The 18184-nt window shown below is 41.6% G+C and overlaps 1 protein-coding gene across 1 annotated transcript; it reads right to left on the reverse strand.

The window, feature by feature from the left end:
- Nucleotides 1-5566: 5566 nt before the first annotated feature.
- Nucleotides 5567-8775, reverse strand: LOC104092383 (uncharacterized). Its single transcript, XM_070195330.1, has 4 exons — nucleotides 8438-8775; nucleotides 7349-7899; nucleotides 6632-7221; nucleotides 5567-6007 (listed from the first exon to the last, which is right to left on the reverse strand). The coding sequence occupies exons 1-4, from the start codon at nucleotides 8773-8775 to the stop codon at nucleotides 5567-5569; spliced, it is 1920 nt and encodes a 639-aa protein (XP_070051431.1).
- Between the last annotated feature and the right edge of the window lie 9409 nt (nucleotides 8776-18184).

The following is an 18184-nucleotide window of genomic DNA, read 5'->3' on the forward strand; positions in this document are numbered from 1 at the left end:
TTGTATCAGCTGAGGGTATTCAGGTGGATCCTAAGAAGATTGAGGCAGTTCAGAACTGGCCTAGACCCACATCAGCTACAGAGATTCGTAGTTTCCTGGGTTTGGCGGCCTATTACCGTCGATTTATGGAGGGTTTTTCATCCATAGCAGTCCTGTTGACCAGATTGACCCAAAAGGGTGCTCCGTTCAGGTGGTCAGATGAGTGTGAAGCAAGCTTTCAGAAGCTCAAGACAACTTTGACTATGACACCGGTATTGGTGTTACCCACAGGTTTAGAATCTTATACAGTATATTGTGATGCATCTCATATTAGTCTGGGTGCGGTGTTGATTCAGGGTGGCAAGGTTATTGCATATGCTTCACGGCAGCTGAAGGTTCATGAGAAGAATTACCCTGTTCATGATCTAGAGCTGGCAACCATTGTTCATGCGCTAAAGATTTGGAGGCACTATCTTTACGGCGTGCCATTTGAGGTATTCACTGATCATCGGAGCTTGTAGTATTTGTTCAAGCAGAAGGAACTCAATTTGAGGTAGAGAAGGTGGCTGGAGTTATTGAAAGACTATGATATCACCATATTGTATTATCCCGGGAAGGACAATGTGGTGGCCGATGCTTTGAGTAAAAAGTAAGCTAGTATGGGCAGCTTTGCTTATATTCCAGTTGGTGAGAGACCACTAGCATTGGATGTTCAGGCCCTGGCCAACCAGCTCGTGAGGTTAGATATTTCTGAGCCCAGCCGTGTTCTAGCTTGTACAGTTGCTCGGTCTTCTTTGTTTGAGCGCATCATAGATCGATAGGATGACGATCCTCATTTACTTGTCCTTAGAGACACAGTGCGGCATGGTGGTGCCAAGCAGGTTGCTGTTGAAGATGACGGAGTTTTGAGGATGCAGGGTCATATTTGTGTGCCTAATGTGGGTGGAATTCGTGAGTTGATTCTTGAGGAGGCCCACAGTTCCCGATATTCTATTCATCCGGGCGTTGCCAAGATGTATCAGGACTTGCGGCAACATTATTGGTTGAGGAGGATGAAGAAAGACATAGTTGCACATGTAGCTCGGTGTCTAAATTGTCAGTAAGTAAAGTACGAACATCATAGACCTGGTGGTTTGCTTCAGAAGATGGAGATTCCTGAGTGGAAGTGGGAGCGTATCACTATGGATTTTGTTGTTGGACTTCCACGGACTCAGAGGAAGTTCGATGCAGTTTGGGTCATTGTGGACAAGCTGACTAAGTCAGCGCATTTCATTCCTGTGGCAGTTACCTATTCCTCGGAGCGGTTGGCAGAGATTTACATTCATGAGATCGTCCATCTTCACGGGATGCCCGTGTCTATCATTTATGATCGAGGTACGTAGTTCACCTCGTACTTCTGGAGGGCAGTACATCATGAGTTGGGTACGCGGGTTGAGTTGAGCACAACATTCCATCCTCAGATGGATGGGCAGTTCGAACGCACTTTTTAGATCTTGGAGGATATGCTCTGCGCATGTGTTATAGACTTCGGAGGATCGTGGGATCAGTTCTTGCCCCTTGCAGAGTTCGCCTACAATAATAGCTACCAGTCGAGCATTCAGATGGCTCCCTATGAGGCATTATATGGCAGGCGGTGCCGGTCGCCAGTTGGGTGGTTCGAGCCGGGAGAGGCTCGGTTGTTGGGCACAGACTTAGTACAGGATGCCTTGGATAAGGTCAAGATTATTCAGGATCGACGTCGCACAGCTCAGTCCAGGCAGAAGAGTTATGCCGACCGTAGAGTTCGTGATGTTGCATTCATGGTCGGAGAGAGAGTGTTACTTCGGGTATCAGCCATGAAGGGTGTAATGAGGTTCAGAAAGAAGGGCAAGTTGAGCCCTAGGTATGTTGGACCTTTTGAGATTCTGGGGAGAGTGGGAGAGGTGGCTTACAAGCTTGCGTTGCCACCTAGTTTAGCAGCTGTTCATCTGGTATTCCACGTCTCCATGCTTCGAAAGTATCACGGCGATCCGTCCCATGTGTTATATTTCAGCTCTGTCCAGTTGGACAAGGATTTAACTTATGAGGAGGAGCCAGTGGAAATTCTAACCCGACAAGTTCTCCAGTTGAGATCAAAGAGTTACCCTTCAGTTCGAGTGCAGTGGAGAAGTCAGCCTATTGAGGCAGCTACTTGGGAGTCCGAGTCCGATATGCGGAGTAGATATCCCCACCTTTTTACCAGCCTAGGTACTTTTCTATGTCCGTTCGAGGACGAACGATTGTTTTAGAGGTGGAGAATGTGATGACCCAAAAGGTCATCTTATGTTTTAAAACTCAAATATGCGCTCTTAAGCCTTAAAAATCTCATTTTTACCCTTATCGATTTGCGTGCACAGTTCGGGCATGTTTCCGAAAAGATTTTATATTGAAAACTAATGAAAATAAGAATCTTTGCCTTAAAAGTTGATTTTAGTTGACTTCTGTCAACATTTTTCGTAAACGGGCCCGGATCCGTGCTTTGACGGTCCCGGTAGGTACGTATCAAATTATGGGACCTGGACGTATACCCGGAATCGAATTCGGAGGTCCCTTGCTAGAGTTATGAATTTTTGATGAAAATTAAAAGTCTGAAAATTAATTATTTTTAAGAATTGATTGATGCTTGGCATTGTGAGTACCGGGTCCGTATTTTGGTTCCAGAGCACGGTACATGTTCATTATGATATTTAAGACTTGTCTGTGAAATTTGGTGAGAAACAAAGTTGATTTGACGTGATTCGTACATCCAGTTGAGAAAATAGAAATTTTAAAGTGTTCTTGAGAATTTCATTTGATTTGGTGCTAAATTCGTAGTTCTAGGTGTTATTTTGGCGATTTGATCGCGCGAGCAAGTTCGTATGATATTTTTAGACTTGTGTGCATGTTTGGTTTGGAGCCCCGAGGGCTCGGGTGAGTTTTGGATAGGCCACGAGATGTTTTGGACTTTGAAAATCTGGTATTTTGGTGCAGCAGGTGTTCTGGCATGTCCTTCTTTGCGTTCGCGAAGGTACTCTTGCTAACGCGAAGAGTAAACTGGGTAGCTAAAGTTTTCTTCTTCGCAAACGCGAAGCGATGGGGGCGTTACCCTTCGCGAACGCGACCAGCTCATCGCGAACGTGTAGTGTTAGGCACACCTGGGGGAGAGTCGATCGTTCCTTCATCGCGAACGCGAGCAATGTCTCGCGAACGCGAAGGCCATGGGGGGGGGGGGGGGGTAGCCTACGCGAACGCGAAGGCTTGGCAGCCTATACTCTTCGCGAACGCAACAGTGCTCTCGCGAACGCGATGAACACTGTCGCCCGGCACTTAACAGAATCCAAACACGGGATTTAGCCAAAAATTCATTTTTCTCAAAACCAAACGGTGAGAGGTGATTTTTCAAGAGCCATTTCTTCCCCAAAGTGTTGGTAAGTGATTCTAAACCATTTTCTTTCAATTACCCATTATATTTTATGAATTATCAACCTAAAATCTAGAGTTTTCATAGTAGAATTAGGGGTTAGGGTAGAAACTAGGGATTTCAGAAATTTGAGGATTTAGACCTCAATTTGAGGTCGGATTCCAAAACTAATTATATATTCGGGCTCGGGGGTGAATGGATAAAAGGATTTTGGTCTGAACCTCGGGTTTTGACCAAGCGGGCCCGGGGTCGATTTTTCCACTTTTTGGAGGAAAATTTGGGAAATTTAATTTATGAAATATAATTGATTCCTTTAGCAATATTTGATATTATTGAGTCATTTTTGAATAGATACGAGTGGTTTGGAGGTGAATTCCAAAGGAAAAGCTGTGATTGAGAATTAAGTGGCCTTCAGAGCAAGGTAAGTGTTGTGTCTAACCCTGACTTGAGGGAATTAGGAACCTTAGATTATTTGCAAAAGTGAAATTAATGTTAGCGGCGTATATGTGAGGTGACGAGTACTTATGCGCCGCCAATTTACCTGTTTTTCCATGTTTCTTCCGTTTTCTTATATTGTCTCTTCCTACGCCTAATTGCTACATGTTTATACTAGTGTTGTTAAATTGATCGTCATTATCATGTTTACGGATTTTCTGTTGGTAATCGAGTATTTATTTAAAAAGTTGAGATTTATATTGTGGAACCAAATGTTGAAGTAAAGTTTGTACTTGTTATTCTATCTCTCTGTTGTTATTTATGCATTGCATTATGGTAAGGGAGAGTGTTAATGCACGAAGGGTGATGCCGTGCCATGATATGAGAGTTAATGCACGAAGGGTGATGCCGTGCCATATTGTGAGTGTTAATGCACGAAGGGTGATGCCATGCCATATTGTGATTGTAAAAGCACGAAGGGTGATGCCGTGCCATATTATGCGTGTAAAAGCACGAAGGGTGATGCCATGCCATGACATGAAAGTTAATGCACGAAGGGTGATGCCGTGCCGTTTCTATTAATTTTATGGTGAGATTGAGAGTAAAAGCACGAAGGGTGATCCCGTGCATTTTTCCTTATTGTATTCACTATTCCTGTTGATTCATGGTATATTGACTGCTCCGGTGATCATTCTGTTGTAGTTCTTTATCTTGTATTCCCCTCAGTATGTTCCCCTCCCGATATTTCTTGTTTAGTTCTTCATTTCTGTTATTTGTATATACACTGTTAAGTTGTACAGGTTGATTTGTAGGTGCCTTGCCTTAGCCTCGTCACTACTTCGTCGAGGTTAGGCTCGACACTTACTAGTACATGTGTTCGTTTGTACTGATACTGCACTCTGCACTTTCTGTGCATAAATTGATACTGGCTCGGGTTGATCGAGATTTTGCTATTGGTCCGCTGTCCGGAGACTCAAGGTAGATCTGTCGGCGTTCACAGACCTTGAAGTCCCCGTCTATCTTTTCTGTTCTACTGTTTTTTCATTCAAACAATTATATTTCTTTTAGATTATTACTTGTAGTAAATTCTAAAATGCTCGTGAATTGTGACTCCAGATTCGGGTGGTAGTAATTAATACAGTTTTATGATATTCCGCACTTATTATATTTCATCTTAGTTAATTATTGTTAATTACTGAATGGGAATAAGGAATTGGTTTAATGTTTCTCTAACGTTGGCTTGCCTAGCAAGTGAAATGTTAGGCGCCATTACGGTCCCGTCGGTGGAAAATTTCGGGTCGTGACAAATATAATCATGAGATTAATTATGTATTCAAATATATTCAGGAGATTGTACTGTATGTGCTCTGCATTTTGTATTCACATGTATTCAAATATATTCAGATTGTACTGTATGTGTACTGCATTTTATATTCATAAGTATTCAAATGTATTCAGATTGTATTGTATGTGTAATGCATTTTGTATTCATATGTATTTAGCAGATTGTAATTATGTATTCAGATATAACTGCACCTGTGTGTATTCATATTTATTCAAAATATAAATGCAGTATGTATTCAACAGTTTACTAAATTATATTTTTACTAACTGTTCTAAAAAGAAATCATCACGCAATAATCCAATATTCCAACAAATCAATATGTATTATTTCAAAATGTCACCGGAATCTATGACACATTGTTATTGCAGTAATACAAATCAGAACATGAACTAAGTCCTACGTGGAGCATTTCTACAAGTACGCTTATTGTGTCCTCCCTGCCCACATATGCTACACGAATGTTGATTTTTCTTCTGCAACAATTCACGGAACGGCTTATCGTGCTTCTTCTTTGGCCTTCCAGGAGGTCTTTTCCATTTGGGTGGTAAGACAACTTCCTCTGATATATGTGCTGGTATGTTCCATTCATTTCGGTCAAGCAGCAGATACGCAGGCACCTCGTATGTCATTACAACCGACTTTGGTTTGTAATAGTCCGAGCAATAATCTTCTGGCATTAGAAACTTGCTCTTCAAGACAGCCCAAGCATGTGGGCATGGTAATTCATCAACTTGGAACCGTCCACAACTGCACTTTCTCTCTAAGAGGCAAACAGTATAATGCCTTTCTTCATCGTTCACCATATGCAAGTATTCAGTCGATGGTTCAACCTACATTTAAACATAGACCTATAAGTTTTGAACATTTTTAAAAAGTCATATATATCTCAAAGAATAGACATATTAAATACAGTATAGATATATACAATAATTGTTTTTTAAATATACAACAGTAAACTTTTATTTAGCTTTCAGAATCATCATCTATATTGAATACAAACAAATATATATGTATAAAATACAATGAAATACAAACATATATGTAGATATAAAATACAAAGACATACATTGATATACAATGAAATATATTGAATACCGTGGAATACAGTCTATATTTAGGCTGGCAAAATATTAAAGATGATGGCATTTTAACTGATGAATATAGTGATATATAGTAACATATAGACTATCTGCTTAGGAAATGCATCTGATTAGAAACAAAACCATTGAATTCAACCAATGAAATGCAAATGTATAAACAAGTAATGTATACATATAATGATCAGTTTTTTAAACATTTCATAAAACAGAAAACATGCACAACTGCTATAATACAATGAGCATGCCGTATGTGAATAGTATAAATTATATCAGAAATAAATACATGTTGTACCAGGCAAAATACATGATATAATGACTTAAAGAAAAACTTATAGTCATGCGTGTAGATATTGCCTCATTCAAAGTAAGCATCTCCTGGTATTTTTTTCCAAGCGTTGTGTACGTGTGTGAAGCTTCTTTCCGATTGCTGCAATTCCAACGTCCAAACATCTTCTTAACTTCTTCGAGGAAGTCGTATATTGGCAATTTTCTTGCTGACACAAGTGCGGCATTGATTGACTCAATAATATTTGACGTCATGGTCCATCCCCTGTTAACAGGTGCATACAACCTAGCCCACTTTTCGTATCCACCTAATTCCAAGTATTCTTTCACCCTAATATCTACCTTCTCCACCTTCTCCATTAGACTATCAAATTCAGCCTGTGTGTATGCTTTTGCCATCGAGAAGTATATCTCGCTCAACTTTGAATGACTCTTTTTGAATTTCTTATATACGTTGTTCCATAGATGCCATATACAAGTAAAATGTGGTACCGTTGGATACACTCTCGATACAGATTTGATGATACTCTCATTCCTATCTGAAACGATGCACATGTTTTCCCTCTCACCATATGCTTCCTTGAATTGCTCAAAGAACCACGACCAAGCAGCATCTTTCTCTGAATCAACAACACCATATGCTAGTGGCATTATATGACCTGTAAATACAATTGCATACATATTAAAAAAATGTATTTCAATCTTTATTAGGCAGTAAAATTAATAAATTTTATTATAATCCTTATATATATATATATATATATATATTGTTTTTAACATACTCACCTACACCATCCAACGTGCCGGCCGAGACGAATGTCCCGGTGTATGCCGATTTTAGGTTGCTGCTATCCACAACTACAATGGGTCTACAATGATCGCACCCCTTTATAAAGGCATACAAAGATATATACACATACATGAACCCAGTTTTTGGCGATTTTACCATTCTAATGTGCGAACCAGGATATGTCATATCCATTGTATATAAGTACCCTGGTAATTTATTGTATGAATCAGCCGGTTCACCTCTCAAAAAATTCATTGCCTTTTCTTTAGCCCGCCACGCCAACATGTAACTAACATCTACACCAAAATCTGATTTCACATCATTAATTATATCCTTTGGTGTGTATTTCCTCTTATGATTAGTAAGCTTGGACCTAATCATACCACCGATAAGACTACTACTTGCTTGACGTTGCTCATACACCTTATCCTTCAACAGACATGTATGCTTATTATTGAACTCTCTCACTTTGATCATTTGTGATTTGTTAATGCTAGAAGCCTTAAATCTCCATTCACAATCCCCTGACATACATAATAATGTATAGCTGCAAATATATTTTCGTAATATATACGATCAGTATAAATGATTAAAGAATACACTCATATACACGTGAATACATTGTTACACACACACACACACACACACACACACACACACACACACATATATATATATATATATATATATATATATATATATATATATATATATATATATATATATACACACACACACATTATTACAAAATACACATATATACATGTGAATACGAGTATAATTATATATATACATCTAAAAACAAACAATGAAATTCACTGTAATAACTATTTATCAGTAAAATACAGATGAATACATGTATTTGAAATACATAACACATTCATAAGTACAACAATGAAAGTCATGTAAATACATCCAAATATATCTAAATACATCTAAATACATTAAAAATTCTGCAATGAATACATCATACAAAAAATTCAAAATACATAACCATACATTTGAATATAACATGATGTTCAACAAGTTGTAAGTAAGAACACTCAAACTTGATAGCATTAGACCTATCAACCCGGAATTAAAACCTTTCAGCTATTGTATAATGCTCCATCACCTCTTTCAATGTAGCCTTATTCTTATATACTTGTCCAGCCATAACCTCTCTTTGATTAGTTTTTGAAATAATCAAATCCGTGTCCAGTTCGAATACCTCAATTGGTTCACCTGAATTGACAGACTCAAGAGCAAGTGTATCATTTGTATCAAAATTACACCTTTGATTTGCTTCGTCTATTTGCACAAGGTCGCCTTGAATTAAACTACCTCCAGCTACAACTTCTTTGTTCATTGTTGTTATACACAAAGGATACATCCCGAATTCTCTGTTCTCTTTTTTCAATTCTACATACATCATGTAACCCATGTCGTTGTGTATTTCCATTGGCGTGCAATTTCCTTCTACTTTGTATTCAATTTTAATTGACTTGAGCTAAAATCTATGTCGAGTTGCTTCAAAATTGAAGTAACCAAATCATTGTACGACGCATACTCCTTTATCAATATCCCCTCATGTAACGACCGGTCAGTTATTTCGAGAGTTATAGCCCTGTTTTCCCAATTTCTGCTTCTTTGTGTGTTATTTAGCTGCATTGTGTTGTATCAGGTTGGTTGGTTCGGGTCCGGAGTGGTTTCGGAATGGAATGAGATACTTAGTCTCTTATTTAGAACCTTAAGTTGGAAAAGTCAATCGGATATTGACTTATATGTAAACGATCTCGGATTTGAATTCTGATGATTCCATTAGCTTCGTTAGATGATTTTGGACTTAGGAGTGCATCCGGAATGTGATTTGGAGGTCCGTAGTAGAATTAGGTTTGAATTGGCGAAAGTTGGAAATTTGGCGATTTTGGTCGGCGGTGAAAAATTTGATATCGGGGTCGGAATGGAATTCCGAAAGTTGGAGTAGGTTCGTAGTGTTATTTATGATGTGTTTGCAAAATATGAGGTCATTCGGGCATGGTTTGGTCAGTTTCGGCATCGGTTGTCAAAATTGGAAGTTTTAGAAGTTCTTAGGCTTGAATCTGAGGGTAATTTGATATTGTTTTGAGTGATTCGAGGGTTCAACTAAGTTTTTATGTTGATTTATGACTTGTTGGTATTTTTGGTTGAGATCCCGAGGGCCTCGGGTTGATTTCGGGTGATTAACGGAACAAGTTTGGATATTGGAGGATTGTTGAAGTTGGAACTCAGCTGTCATAATCGCACCTGCGGATGTCGCATCGCAGGTGCGAGTCCCGCAGAAGTGAGCGGGATGTCATAGATGCGAGGTTGGAGGAGCTGGGAAGAAGGCACATGTGCGATGAAGTTCCCGTACCTGTGAGGCCGCAGAAGCGCACAAGAGGTCGCAAGTGCGGAAAGTGTCAAGGCAAGCTGGGTCCGAAAGTGCGAGGTATTTTCTGCACCTGCGTGGTCGCAGATGCGGAAACGGAGCGCAGGTACGGAGTCTGGGCATTTAATTGACTTGCACATGTGCGGTTGTTTGGACTGCAAGTGCGGTGGTGCAGAAGCGTGAAATTTTTCGCAGGTGTGAAAAGCCTGGGCAGAAACAATAAATAGAACCCTTCGCGAATTTGGTTCATTTCCACCATTTTCAAGTCGGGTTTTGGAGCATTTGGAGTGAATTTTGAAGGGTGATTCAAGGGCTATCAGTGAGGTAAGTTGCTTGAGCCCTAATACTCGTATATATGGTGATTTCCCGTTGATTAATCATGTAATTAGTGAAAATGAGGGGTTAGGGCTTGAGATTTTTGGAGAATAATTTAAGGATTTGAAGGACCAAACGATGTCGGATTTTGATGAATTTGGTATGGTTAGACTCGTGAGTGAATGAGCTTTCTAGTTTTGTAAACTTTGTCGGATTTCGAGATGTGGGCCCGGGGGCGGGTTTAAGCCAATTTCGGGTTTTGAGTCTAATTTGGTATTTTTCTTGTGGAATTCATTCCTTTAGCATAAATTGATGGTATTGTACTGATTGTGAATAGATTCGGAGCATTTGGAGACCGAATCGAGGGGCAAAAGCATTCCGAAGTAGGAGTTCTACGCTGTTGAGGTAAGTAACAGTTTTAAATCTGGTTTTGAGGGTATGAAACCTGGAGTTTGGTATAATGTGACCGTTTGGAGGTGGCACCCATGCTAGGTGACGGGCGTGTGGCTGTACACCATGGGGGATTGAGACTTGGTCCGTCCCGGGAGACTGTGAAGTCTAATAGCCTTTATTGGTGTTTATATGCATTCCTGTTTTACTAGAACTTGACTGCCTTTCATGTTAGAAATCATGCTTAGGCTATATTCCTGCTCATGGCAGTTATACTCAGTCATAGTGTTTCCTGTACATGTTTACCTCAGTCTCTGTTATTTTTTTTCCATGATGATATACTGTAACACTTTGATTTGGGCTGCTTTCCCTTTCTTTATTGAGAGCTATGAGACTAGAGAGGTTCATGACCGAGTAAGGCCGAAGGCCTGGTTGTGAAGTATTGTTCTATGGCACGTGAGTTGTCTATGCAGCACGTGAGTTGTCCGTATGGATCCTTATGTTTATACTATGGCACGTGAGTTGTCCGTGCGGATCCTTATGTTTATACTATGGCATGTGAGTTGTCCGTGCGGATCCAGATATGATATTATAGCACGTGAGTTGTCCGTGCAGCACGTGAGTTGTCCGTGCTTATAGCGCTTGGGCTGTAGGAGCCCCTCATGAGTCTGAACACCCCCAGTGAGCACAGGTACCTATTAAGAGTGTGTATTAAGGGCTGAGAGCCGAGAGTGTGAGGTTGAGATGGGTTGAGTGACTGCTGCCTTGAGAGGATGTACATGCTTTATTTATTGTTTCACTTGGTTGTTATCCGTTGTTGTTGTGAAATTTCTGGAAGATTCATATCTGTTTTACCTGAGCGTGAACTATTTTGACTTATACCACAAGATTTGAAAGCACGTTCACTCTTTGCTGAAAACTTTTAAAATGAACTGTACTGTATAGCTCGTCACTGCTTCTCAAGTTCCTTATTTATTTCTGTTACTTGCTGAGTTGGTTGTACTCATGCTACACCCTGTACTTCATGTGCAGATCCAGGTGTGTTTGATTACGGAGGTCGTTGAGTCCAGGAGGATCGAGTACCGGAGACTACGAGGTAGCTGCCAGTGTCCGCAGGGCCTTGTCTCTCCTTCTATATATTTCTTTCTGTCTTGTATTGATACTTAGACACTGTGTCACGACCCGAAATTTCCTACCGACGGGACCGTGATGGCACCTAACATTTCACTTGCTAGGCAAGCCAACGTTAGAGAATCATTTACCAATTTCTTAATTCCATTCAGTAATTAACATTTAATTAACTACAATGAAATATAACAAGTGCGGAATATCATAAATTTGTATTAACTACTACCACCCAGATCTGGAGTCGCAATTCACGAGCATTCTAGAATGTACAACAAGTAATGGTCTGAAAGAAATACAACTATCTGAATAAAAGAAAACAGTAAGACATAAAGGATAGACAGGGACTTCAAGGTCTATGAACGCCGACATCTACCTTGAGTCTCCGGACAGCGGACCAGTAGCAAATCTCGATCAACCTGAGCCGGTATCAAAATCTGCACAGAAAGTGCAGAGTGCAGCATCAGTACAACTGACCCTATGTACTGGTAAGTATCGAGCCTAACCTCGGCGTAGTAGTGATGAGGCTAGGACAAGACGCCCACATATAACCTGAACAGTATAATCATCCTAGTGGCAACAACAATAAATAAGAAATAACGCAGAAATAATGGGAGGGGAACATACAGTGGGGAAATACAACATAAGGAGTGAGAATAATGAAAAGACATAATTAAACCGGAAATCCTTAAACGAATTGAGCAATTAAGACAACAAGGAAAACTGCACGGCATCACCCTTCGTGCTTTTGCTCTCAACCTCACCAAATAACAAGACTGCACGACATCACCCTTCGTGCTTTTACTCTCTTCCTCACAATATAAATAAATTATGCACGGCATCACCCTTTGTGCTTTACACTCTTCCTCACACTATAAATAAATTATGCACAGCATCACCCTTCGTGCTTTACAGTCTTCCTCACAATATAAATAAATTATGCACGGCATCACCTTTCATGCTTTACACTCTTCCTCACAATTCAAAAAATCAATAACAATGGATAGAGAGGAGTTTCACAAGAAAATCAATATTTCATAAATGATTACTTTCACAATTTAACATCTCAACCTCGAATCAATATTCACAATTTTATCGACCTTGGTGGAACCGGATACAAGTTTCCCAACATTTCAACAACAACAATAAGCATGGATAACAAGATTTAAGACTACAAATTTGCATTAATAGAATTTCAATCGCGTACTATGACTCGACCACAACGTATAGATGCTCGTCACCTCAACTATACGTCGTATTCAACAACAAAAGACGTAGTAAATACTCACACAATACCTATTCCCTCATGCCGAAGTTAGACACAACACTTACCTCGCTCCGAAGGCCACTTAATTCTCAATCACAGCTTTTCCTTTGGAATTCACCTCCAAACCACTCGTATCTATTCAAAAATGACTCAACAATATCAAATATTGCTAAAGAAATCAATTATATTTCATAAATTAAATTTTCCAACTTTTTCCTCCAAAAAGTCGAAAAATCGACCCCGGGCCCGCTTGGTCAAAACCCGAGGTTCGAACCAAAATCTTTTTACCCATTCACCCCCGAGTCCGAATATGTAATTAGTTTTGGAATCCGACCTCAAATTGAGGTCTAAATCCCCAAATTCCCGAAATCCCTATTTTCTACCCTAACCCCTAATTCTACCATGAAAACTCTAGATTTTAGGTTGAAAATTCAAGAAATGTAATGGGTAATTGAAAGAAAATGGTTTAAAATCACTTACCAACAATTTGGGGAAGGAATAACTCTTGAAAAATCGCCCCTCTCCGTTTGGTTTTTGAGAAAAATGAGTTTTTTTGGCAAAAATTCCGTTTTGGATTCTGTTAAGTGCTGGGCGACAGTGTTTATCGCGTTCGCGAAGTGTATGGGCCGCCAAGCCTTCGCGTTCGTGAGGCAGTGCTCGCGTTCGCGAGGCAGTGCTCGCGTTCGCGAGGCAGTGCTCGCGTTCGCGAAGGCTACCCTTCCCTGGTCTTCGCGTTCGCGAGACATTGCTCGCGTTCGCGATGAAGAAAAGGCTGACTCCCCCTCCCCAGTGCCTAATACTATGCGTTCGTGATGGGCTTGTCATATTCGCGAAGGGTAACGCCCCCATTGCTTCACGTTCGCGACCAAGCCTTCGCGTTCGCGAAGAAGAAATCCTCAGCTGCCTAGTTTACTCTTCGCGTTCGCGAAGGTACTCTCGCGAACGCGAAGAAGGACATGCCAGAACATAGACTCTGCAGAAAAAACCAGATTTCCAAAGTCCAAAACATCCCGTGGCCTATCCGAAACCTACCCGAACCCTCGGGGCTCCAAACCAAATATGCACACAAGTCTAAAAACATCATACGAACTTGCTCGCGTGATCAAATCGCCAAAATAACACCTGGAACTCTAAATTTAGCACCAAATCAAATGAAATTCTCAAGAACACTTTAAAATTTCTATTTTCTCAACTGGACGTCCGAATCACGTCAAATCAACTCCGTTTCTCACCAAATTTCACAGACATGTCTTAAATATCATAATGAACCTGTACCGGGCTTCGGAACCAAAATACGGACCCGATACTAACAATGCCAAATATCAATAAATTCTTAAAAACAAATAATTTTCAACTTTTAATTTTCATCAAAAATTCATAACTCAAGCTAGGGACCTCCGAATTCGATTCCGGGCATACGCCCAGGTCCCATAATTCGATACGGACCTACCGGGATAGTCAAAGCACAGATCCAGGTCCGTTTACCAAAAATATTGACCGAAGTCAACTAAAATCAACTTTTAAGGCAAAAATTCTTATTTTTATTAGTTTTCAACATAAAAGTTTTCCGGAAACCTGCTCGTACTGCACACGCAAATCGAGAAGGGTAAAAATGAGATTTTTAAGGCTTAAGAGTGCAGATTCGAGTTCTAAAGCATAAGATGACCTTTTGGGTCATCACAATCTCCACCTCTAAAACAACCGTTCGTCCTCGAACGGACATAGAAAAGTACCTGGGCTGGTGAAAGGGTGGGGATATCTACTCCGCATATCGGACTCGGACTCCCAACTAGCTGCCTCAATAGGCTGACCTCTCCACTGCACTCGAACTAAAGGGTAACTCTTTGACTTCAACTGACGAACCTGCCGGTCTAGAATGGCCACCGGCTCCTCCTCGTAAGTCAAATCCTAGTCCAACTGGACAGAGCTAAAATCTAATACGTGGGACGGGTCATTATGATATTTTCGGAGCATAGACACATGGAATACCGAATGAACTGAGGATAACCCTGGAGGCAGCGCAAGTCTATAAGCTACCTCCCCCACTCTCTCGAGGATCTCAAATAGCCCGATATACCTAGGGCTCAACTTGCCCTTCTTCCCAAATCTCATAACACCCTTCATGGGCGATAACCAAAGCAATATTCTTTCTCCAACCATGAATGCAATATCACAAACTTTACGGTCAACATAACTCTTTTGCCTGGATTGAGCTGTACGAAGTCGATCCTGTATAATCTTGACCTTGTCTAAGGCCTCCTGAACTAAATCTGTACCCAATAATCGAGCCTCCCCTGGCTCGAAACACCCAACTGGCGACCTACACCGTCTACCATATAATGCCTCATAGGGAGCCATCTGAATTCTCGATTGGTAGCTGTTATTGTAGGAAAACTCCGCTAACGGCAAAAACTGATCCCAAGAACCTCCAAAGTCAATAACACAGGCACGAAGCATATCCTCCAAGATCTGAATAGTACGCTCGGACTGCCCGTCCGTCTAAGGATGAAATGCTGCGCTCAACTCAACCCGCGTACCCAACTCACGCTGAACTGCCCTCCAAAAGTGCGAGGTAAACTGCGTTGATCTATTAGAAATGATAGACACGGACACACCGTGAAGTCGGACGATCTCCCAAATATAAATCTCTGCCAACCGCTCCGAGGAATAGGTAACTACCATAGGAATGAAATGCATTGACTTAGTCAGCCTGTCCATAATGACCCAAACTGCATCGAACTTCCTCTGAGTCCGTGGGAGTCGAACAACAAAGTCCATAGTGATACGCTCCCACTTCCACTCAGGAATATATAACCTCTAGAGTAAACCACCAGGTCTCTGATGCTCACACTTTACCTGCTGGCAATTTAGGCACCGAGCTACATAGGCAACTATGTCCTTCTTCATTCGCCTCCACCAATAATGCTGTCTCAAGTCCTGATACATCTTGGCGGCGCCCGGATGAATAGAATACCGGGAACTATGGGACTCCTCAAGGATTAACTCACGAAGTCCGTCCACATTAGGCACACAAATACGACCCTGCATCCTCAAAACTCCGTCATCCCCAACAGTAACCTGCTTGGCACCACTGTACCGCACTGTGTCTCTAAGGATAAGTAAATGAGGATCGTTATCCTGCCGATCTCTGATGCACTCAAATAAAGAAGATCGAGCAACTGTACAAGCTAGAACACGGCTGGGCTCAGAAACATCTAACCTCACGAACTGGTTGGCCAAGGCCTGAACATCCAATGCAAGCGATTTCTCACCAACTGGAATATATGCGAGACTACCCATACTGACTGACTTTCTACTCAAAGCATCGGCCACCACATTGGCCTTCTCGAGATGATACAATATAGTGATATCATAGTCTTTTAATAGCTCCAGCCACCTCCTCTGCCTCAAATTGAGTTCCTTCTGCTTGAACAAATACTGCAAGCTCCGATGATCAGTGAATATCTCACATGGCACGCCGTAAAGATAGTGCATCCAAATCTTTAGCGCGTGAACAATGGCTGCCAGCTCTAGATCATGAACATGGTAATTCTTCTCGTGAACCTTCAGCTGCCGCGAAGCATATGCAATAACCTTACCACCCTGCATCAATACAGCACCCAGACCAATACGAGATGCGTCACAATATACTGTATAAGATCCTGAACCTGTGGGTAACACCAATACCGGCGCCGTAGTCAAAGCAGTCTTGAGCTTCTGAAAGCTCGCTTCACACTCGTCTGACCACCTGAACGGGGCACCTTTCTGGGTCAATCTGGTCAACGGGGCTGCTATGGATGAAAATCCCTCTACAAATCGACGGTAATAGCCCGCCAAACCCAGGAAACTACGGATCTCTGTAGCTGATGTGGGTCTAGGCCAGTCCTGAACTGCCTCAATCTTCTTAGGATCCACTTGAATACCCCATGCTGATACAACATGACCTAAGAAAGCAACTGAACTCAACCAAAACTCGCATTTTGAGAACTTAGCATATAACTGGCTGTCTTTTAGAGTCTGAAGAACGATCCGAAGGTGCTGCTCATGCTCCTCTCGACTGTGGGAGTAGATCAAGATATCATCAATAAACACAAACACAAAGGAATCCAGGTAAGGTTTGAACACCCGGTTCATCAAATACATGAATGTTGCTGGGGCATTTGTCAGCCCAAATGACATCACTAGAAACTCATAATGCCCATACCGAGTCCGAAAAGCTGTCTTAGGAACATCGGATGCCCTAATCCTCAACTGATGGTAGTCAGATCTCAAATCAATCTTTGAAAACACCTTGGCACCCTGAAGCTGATCAAATAAATCATCAATCCTCGGCAATGGATATTTGTTCTTAATGGTCACTTTGTTCAACTGCCGATAATCTATACACCTCCTCATCGATCTATCTTTCTTCTTCACAAACAACACAGGTGCACCCCAGGGCGAGACACTAGGTCTAATGAAGCCCTTGTCAAGCAAATCTTGCAACTACTCTTTCAATTCTTTCAACTATGGCGGGGCCATGCGATATGGCGGAATGGAAATAGGCTGAGTGCCCGGAGCCAAATCAATGCAGAAATCAATATCCCTATCGGGTGGCATCCCCAGCAGGTCTGCAGGAAACACCTCTGGAAACTCACGAACAACCGGCACCGAATCTATGGAAGGAACCTCCGTATTAGAATCGCGGACATAAGCCAAATAAGCTAGACACGCCTTCTCGACCATATGGCGAGCCTTCACATAAGAGATAACCCTGCTGGCAGAATGGCCAAGATTTCCTCTCCACTCTAATCGAGGTAACCCCTGCCAGGCTAAGGTCACTGTCTTTGCGTGACAATCTAATATAGCATGATAAGGTGACAGCCAATCCATACCCAGTATGACATCAAAATCAACCATGTCGAGAAGTAGAAGATCTACATGAGTCTCAAGACTCCCAATGGTGACCACACATGAACGATAAACACGATCTACAACAATAGCATCTCCCACTGGTGTGGACACATACACAGGAGCACTCAAAGAATTACGGGGCACAACCAAATAGGAAGCAAAATAGGATGACACATAGGAGTAAGTAGATCCCGGATCAAATAGAACTGGAGCATCTCTACTGCAAACTGAAACAGTACCTGTGATAACAGTGTTAGATGACTCAGCCTCAGGCCTGGCTGGGAAAACATAACATCGGGGCTGGGCCCCACCACCCTGAACTACGTCCCTGGGATGACCTCAAGCTGGCTGGTCTCCACCTCTAATGGCTTGACCTCTACCTCTAACAGTCTTGCCTCTACCTTTGGCTGCCTGACCCCTGCCTCTGGTCGACTAAGCAGGTGGTGCAGCAAC

Source organism: Nicotiana tomentosiformis, chromosome 1 (assembly GCF_000390325.3).
Source record: "Nicotiana tomentosiformis chromosome 1, ASM39032v3, whole genome shotgun sequence".
Lineage (NCBI taxonomy): Eukaryota > Viridiplantae > Streptophyta > Magnoliopsida > Solanales > Solanaceae > Nicotiana > Nicotiana tomentosiformis.